The sequence below is a fragment of the Rhinoraja longicauda genome, chromosome 27, assembly GCF_053455715.1.
Source record: "Rhinoraja longicauda isolate Sanriku21f chromosome 27, sRhiLon1.1, whole genome shotgun sequence".
NCBI classification, from domain to species: domain Eukaryota; kingdom Metazoa; phylum Chordata; class Chondrichthyes; order Rajiformes; family Arhynchobatidae; genus Rhinoraja; species Rhinoraja longicauda.
The window spans coordinates 30,660,487-30,667,714 of record NC_135979.1 but is presented as its reverse complement, the minus strand read 5'-3'; the positions used below and the strand labels follow the sequence as shown (position 1 = coordinate 30,667,714).

Genomic DNA, 7,228 nt, shown 5'->3' with positions numbered 1-7,228 from the left:
AAATAGACACAATGTGCTGGAGTAACTCAGCGGGTCAGGCAGCATCTCTGGGGAGCATAGTGAGGTGACCTTTCCTGTTTCGACCCTTCTTCACAATGTTGTTTTCTAAATCTCATCTCCATTCGCTCTAAACACGCCGCATCCTTGCTGCATGTCATATATATACATCACAAACAACAGAGGTCCCAGCTACCATGCGCACGTTTAGCATCTCACCTACATTCTCTCACTGCAAGCACAAATTCTCCACTTTATTATTGAGCAGTCCGACCTTCTCCCTGGTCATCCTCTTGCAAAGTGTATAAAACCCTGGGGCCTGATCAGGTCTATCGTGGGATATTGTGAGAAGCTAGGGGAGAAATAACAGGGGCCTGGAAGAGGGACTGTATCATCTTCAGCCACAGGAGAAGGAGCAGGACACTGGTGCTAGAGTAACTCAGTGGGACAGGCAGCATCCCAGGAGAGAAGGAATGGGGAATGGTTCAGATGGAGACCCTTCATCAGACTGAGAGTCAGGGGAGGGAGAAGATACAGAGATATACATGAACTGAAAGAAACCCCCTCCATGACCACCCTTTGCTACCTCAGCGTTTGAAATCACGCAGACGTTTTTGTGATCATTTTCCAATGTTCTATAGATTCAGGATCAGTTCCTGTGGATTGGAGGGTAGCTAATGTTATCCCACCATTTTGCATGACATCAGTGGTGGGGAAGATGCTGGAGTCAATTATAAAAGAAAAAATTGCGGAACATTTGGATAGTAGTAACAGGATCGTTCCAAGTCAGTACGGATTTACGAAGTAGAACTCATGCTTGACTAATCTTCTGGAATTTTTTGAGGATGTAACTAGGAAAATGGACAAGGGAGAGCCAGTGGATGTAGTATACCTGGACTTTCAGAAGGCCTTCGATAAGGTCCCACATAGGAGATTAGTGGGTCCCTTTCAGAATGACAGGCAGTGACTAGTGGGGTAGCGCAAGGCTCGGTGCTGGGACCGCATCTAATTACAATATATATTAATGACTTAGATGAAGGGATTAAAAGTAACATTAGCAAATTTGCAGATGACACAAAGCTGGGTGGCAGTGTGAAGTGTGAGGAGGATGCTATGAGGATGCAGGGTGACTTGGACAGCTTGTGTGAGTGGACAAATGCATGGCGGATGCAGATTAATGTGGATAAATGTGAAGTTATCCAGTTTGGCGGTAAGAACAAGAAGGCAGGTTATTATCTGAATGGTGTCAAGTTAGGAAAAGGGGGAGTACCACGAGATCTGGGTGGCCTAGTTCATCTGTCACTGAAAGTAAGCATGCAGGTACAGCAGGCAGTGAAAAAGAAGGTCATGGAATGTTGGCCTTCATAACAAGAGGAGTTGAGTATAGGAGCAAAAAGGTCCATTTGCAGTTGTACAGGGCCCTAGTGAGACTACACCAGGAGTGTTGTGTGCAGTTTTGGTCTCCAAATTTGAAGGACATTCCTACTATTGAGGGAATGCAGTATAGGTTCATGAGTTAATTCCCGGAATGGCGGGACTGTCGTATGTTGAAAGACTGGAGCGACTGGGCTTGTATGCTCTGGAATTTAGAAGGAATGGGTGACGTTTCGGGTCGAGACCCTTCTTCAGACAGGTCTGAAGAAGGGTCTCGACCTGAAACGTGTCTGAAAAGGGTCTCGACCCAAAACGTCACCCATTCCTCTCCTAGATGCTGCCTGACCTGCTGAGTTACTCCAGCATTTTGTCATACCTTTGATTTGTACCACCATCTGCAGTTATTTTCCTACTGGAATTTAGAAGCATGAGAGGGGATCTTATTGAAACATATAAGATTATTAAGGGATTGGACATGCAGGAAACATGTTCCCGATGTTGGGGGAGTCCCGAACCGGGGGCTATAGTTTAAAAATAAGCGGTAGGCCATTAGGAACGGAGATGAGGAAAAACGTTTTCACTCAGAGAGTTGTGAAGCTGTGGAACTCTCTGCCTCAGAAGGCAGTGGAGGCCAATTCCCTGAATGCTTTCAAGAGAGAGCTAGTTAGAGCTCTTAATGATAGCAGAGTCAAGGGATACGGGGTGAAGGCAGGAACGGGGTACTGATTGTGAATGATCAGCCATGATCATGGTGAATGGCGGTGCTGACTCAAGGGGCCAAAGGGCCTACTCCTGCACCTATTGTTTATTGTCTAAAAGGAAGTGTAAGGTGTGAGAACAAGACATCAAAGGGGATGGAGATTAAGGAAAATGTAGAATAGATCATTGATAACTAGGAGAAGGTAACAACAAAGCAAACAGAGATTAAATGTAATCAGGTACTGTCAGATTGGTCTGAGACCAAAGAAGGGGAGGAATGGAGAGAGAGGGAAAGCAATGATTATTTGAAGTTAGAGAAGTCAATGTTCATACCACTGGGGTGCAAGATGCCCAAGCAAATTGTGAGGTGATGTTCCTCCAATTTGCGCTGGGTCTCACTCTGAGAATGAAGGAGGCCCAGGACAGAAAGAACAGTGTGGGAATGGGAGGGGGAGTTAAAGTGTTTAGCAACCAGGAGATCAGGTAGGTTTAGGTGGACTGAGCAGAGGTGTTTAGCAAAATGATCGAGGAGCATGCACTTGGTCTCACCACTATATAGGAGTCCACACCTGGAACAGCAGATACATAGATGAGGTTGGAGGAGGTACAAGTGAACTTCTGCCTCACCTGAAAAAACTTGGGGTCCTTGCATGGAGTCGAGGTAGGAGGTACAGGGACAGGTGTTGCATCTCCTGCAGTTGCTGAGGAAAGTACCTGGGTAGGAGTTGGTTTGGGTGGGAAGGGACGAGTTAACCAGTGAGTTGCAGAGGGAATGGTCTTTGCAGAAAGGGGTGGAGATGAGAAGATGTGGCCAGTGGTCGGATCCTGTTGGAGGAGGCACCAACGCACACACAGTCATTTTATCACATGAAAACATAGTGAAGTTTACTGAGTGTTAACTGGAGACCGGACACACACAGAGTCATTCATAGACAAGATCTTTGTTGTTTTGATGTTCATTTATTTAGCTGATGAAACTGCAATGTTACAGTTCAATCACAATCACTGGAAGCACAGAACACATTGTGAGCTTTCCAAACATTGGTGTAACAAACAATGTGAAATCAAGAGGGTAATACAGAGAGAGACAGTAATAATTCCAATCAGCACAATCTAAGTCAAGAGCAGGATCAGCCTCCACCACAGGGACTTTCCCACAGGCCGTGTCTGCCCATCACCACCACCCCCGTGTCCCTGGCACTTTCTTGTCTACATGTGTGTATCAGAGAGATGGCACTAAATGCCCTGGACACCGTTCTGCACTGCTGCACCTTTTAACTGGGATGCCCAACCGTTCGAGACTGTTATGTACTGACTTTGAAGCCATTATCCTGTCAGGGAGATTGATGAGAAACTGGAAGGACACTGATTTGTCACTTATCCAGAAGCAAACGGCCCTTTATTCTAGAATCAACACCACTACTTCTACTGCTGATTTTGTGTAGAGAGGAAAGATCACAAAACCAGGTCATATTCAGTTAGAGAGGATGGAAGACCAACACATTCTAAACGGCACAATCATCATTGTCTTCAATAATGACGTTCCCCCCTGATGTAAATGGTGTTAAATCCCAGTCAATGATGTTCCCTCCATCTGTGAAACAACCCTGACTGATCAACTTAATATCATTTGGTTTTAGAACACGATCCCACATATCAACATCTGTCATCTCTCCGACAAAAGATTGAATGATGTCAAAACCTCCACCGACTGAGTCTTGCTCCTGACCAATTATAAACGTACCAGACCCTTTCACAACCAGACCCTTTCCACCAACCTTCTGTAGACTGCCTCTCCCATTGACCCAGACTGTTATCTCACCCCCTTGAGACTCCCAGGTCACACAGATGTGGCTCAGTAAAGAATTCATTTCTGTGACGAAAAATATAGTTCTTTGGTTTCCTAATTCTAACCATAATTCTGTTTTAGATTGTTGCCATATCAGTATACTATTGGCGGAAGAGCTTGTTGCGTACGAGAACAATGAGTAACTGCGATTCTCTTCAGAGGCTGCCCTGAGGCAGACAGTAAAGGCGGTCAAGTAGGATAAATCAGATGCATCCAATTTGATGAAACTGTTGTCTGTTGCTGTTGGGAATATCGCTGATTTTCCCTTCAAATCTGTAAAATGCAAAGAGTTAGATTGTTAAATCTCAGTTTAAAATTGTAACATTGCCGTCTGAGATGGAGCACAGGGTAACTAGTGAGCAGTTTTATGCAAAGGAATGTTTTATTTAAACCTGATCGACAGAGTGGGAACAGTTCCAGAAGTGTGTTCTACGGAAGCTGTTCTTCACCAGAGGAACAAGTGCAATTGACTAAAGGCACAAATTCTAACCTGGGCAAGTTTTGAAGAAGATTGATTTCTGGTTTGCCAAAATACAACACATTTTGTCTTAGTATCACCCGACCTGTGACCTCTTCTTATTCTCACCATCCTGAGAAAGAGAACTAGTCATTCTTCACCACCAGACATAATTGGGCAAAGATTCCAGCACATGGAAGGGCAACACATTTTAAGAGTTGGATACAAGAAACAATTCACTAGTTTATTCAAAAGCAACAAAATGCTGAAATAACTCAGCGGGTCAGGCAGCATATCTAAAATGTAAAACACCCCCTGGTGTGTGCAGGGTGGTGTTAATATGAGGGGATCTCTGGTCAGTGCTGACTCTGCGGGCCGAAGGGCCTGTTTCCGCACTGTATCTCAAAACAAAAGGTGACACCTGCTGCCTCGGCACAGACTGGGAATGGAATCTGGTCACCTGCTGCCCTGCATGTTCCTCAATACCTCTGTCATCAGGTGCACCATGACTGATGCTTGCACTCAGCAACTCCTCACATTAGAAAAGGTACTAACCTGCACTGTCAGATCCTGACAGGTAAATGCACATCACAAGCACAAGTGGAATAAAGGGCTTCATCCTGTCTCCAATCTGTTGAAACAAAGAATTCCCAATTCATTTCATTTCATTTCACTTGTCAATCCATTGAAACTCAGAACCAGCAGCCAGTCCCGTGTGTCAGCAACACACAAACGGCTCCTCTGGTACTCACTGTGTCCGTCTCCAACAAGCCGGTCTCACCTCAGGTGGGTCCAATACCCTGGGCACAAGCTGCTGCAATTTATATCCTGCTGAACCCAGTCACAGCCAATCGCAGGAAGGAACTGAGGGGGTGGAGCAAACTCTGCTGCAATTAATCTGTGTGTCGACATCGTTCAGCATCAGATAATGAGGGGGAGGGTGTGGAGCGAGCCACGTTAATTCATCTTCCCGGGCGGTGATGAAGTTCACCTCTCCCACCTGATCACAGATAGTTCCCCCGCTCCATATGGGAGCCCATCTCAGAGTTGATGCCCACTCCTAATCCCAGCCCTGCCCTCCTACATTTGGACCCCAGTTGCACTGAATCACTCCTGGGGTTCATCAGCAAGGATAGTCCAGGAGCCCATCTCCTTCCTCCCCTGTCTCATGGATTTTGATCAGATCATCAGATCTCATACTCCTCCTGTGAGTCATGTTTGCCGAGACTATGCTGACTGTCCCTAGTTAGCCCATACTGCTTCAAATGTGAGTCAATCTTATCCCGAATCATCCTCTCCAATAGCTTCTCTACCACTGACATACCAGCCTGTAATTTCCAGCATTCTCTCTACTCCTCTTCTTAAACAAATGAACAATATTTGTTACTCTCCATTCCTCTGGGACCCGTCTGCGACAGGCAAAGATCTTCCACAAGGTCCCTACAATCTCTGATATAGGAAGGCACTGCAGTGGTTGCCTTCAATGCACTTTGGGAGGTTGAATGTGAAGGGAAACTATACAGTTACAGGCAACACTCTGCACTGATGTACAGAGTGATCTTGGGGTTCAGGTTCAGAGCTAGTAAAATGGAAATTTGCCTTCATTGGTCTATCAAGTATGAAAGACAGGAATTTATTTTGAAGCTAAATAAAAACTTAGTTAGGCCGTATTTGGAATATTGTGTGCAGCTCTGGTCAACCCCTTACAAAAAGTATGGAGAGGTTATGGACAATAGACAATAGACAATAGGTGCAGGGGGAGGCCATTCGGCCCTTTGAGCCAGCACCGCCTTTCAATGTGATCATGGCTGAACATTCTCAATCAGTACCCCATTCCTGCCTTCTCCACATACCCCCTGACTCAGCTATCCTTAAGAGTATCTAGCTTTCTCTTGGATGCATTCAGAGAATTGGCCTCCACTGCCTTCTGAGGTAGAGAATTCCACAGATTCACAACTCTCTGACTGGAATTCCTCATCTCAGTTCTAAATGGCCTACCCCTTATTCTTAAACTGTGGCCCCTTGTTCTGGACTCCCCCAACATTGGGAACATGTTTCCTTCCTCTAATGTGTCCAACCCCTTAATAATCATGTACGTTTCGATAAGATCTCCTCTCATCCTTCTAAATTCCAGTGTATACAAGCCTAGTCGCTCCAGTCTTTCAACATATGACAGTCCCGCCATTCCGGGAATTAACCTAGTAAACCTACGCTGCACGCCCTCAATAGCAAGATTATCCTTCCTCATATTTGGAGACCAAAACTGCACACAGTACTGCAGGTGAGGTCTCACTCGGGCCCTGTACAACTGCAGAAGGACCTCTTTGCTCCTATACTCAACTCCTCTTGTTATGAAGGCCAATATTCCACTGGCTTTCTTCACTGCCTGCTGTACCTGCATGCTTCCTTTCAGTGACTGATGCACTAGGACACCCAGATGTGCAGATGGTGCAGAAGAGGTTTCCTGGAAAGCTTCCTGGATTAATGGGCATTAGCAATGAGAAGATGTAGGAAAATAACTGCAGATGCTGGTACAAATCGAAGGTATCACAAAATGCTGGAGTAACTCAGCAGGTCAGGCAGCATCTCAGGAGAGAAGGAATGGGTGACGTTTCGGGTTGAGAGCCAATCTGAAGAAGGGTCTCGACCCGAAACGTCACCCATTCCTTCTCTCCTGAGATGCTGCCTGACCTGCTGAGTTACTCCAGCATTTTGTGATACCAGCAATGAGAAGATGTTGGACAAACTTGGATTGTTTTCTCTGGACCATTGGAGTTTGAAGGCAAAACTAATAGAACTAAATAAAATTATGAGAAGCATAGATTCAGTGGACAGTCAGAACATTTTTCCCA

General features: G+C 45.5%; 1 protein-coding gene across 1 annotated transcript; it reads right to left on the bottom strand.

Annotated features, from left to right (window-relative positions):
• Nucleotides 1-3,021: 3,021 nt before the first annotated feature.
• Nucleotides 3,022-5,198, bottom strand: LOC144606681 (C-reactive protein-like). The gene is made up of 3 exons (XM_078422982.1): nt 5,129-5,198; nt 4,932-5,007; nt 3,022-4,192 (listed from the first exon to the last, which is right to left on the bottom strand). The coding sequence occupies exons 2-3, from the start codon at nt 4,993-4,995 to the stop codon at nt 3,576-3,578; spliced, it is 681 nt and encodes a 226-aa protein (XP_078279108.1). The 5' UTR covers nt 4,996-5,007; nt 5,129-5,198; the 3' UTR covers nt 3,022-3,575.
• Between the last annotated feature and the right edge of the window lie 2,030 nt (nt 5,199-7,228).

Bases quoted from the DNA above. Each gene is read 5' to 3' on its own strand.
- LOC144606681 (XM_078422982.1), bottom strand. From the start codon at position 4,995: ATGAAGCCCTTTATTCCACTTGTGCTTGTGATGTGCATTTACCTGTCA. The intron at 4,193-4,931 runs GTTAGTACCTTT...TGCATTTTACAG, and splicing joins GTCAGGATCTGACAGTGCAG to ATTTGAAGGGAAAATCAGCG.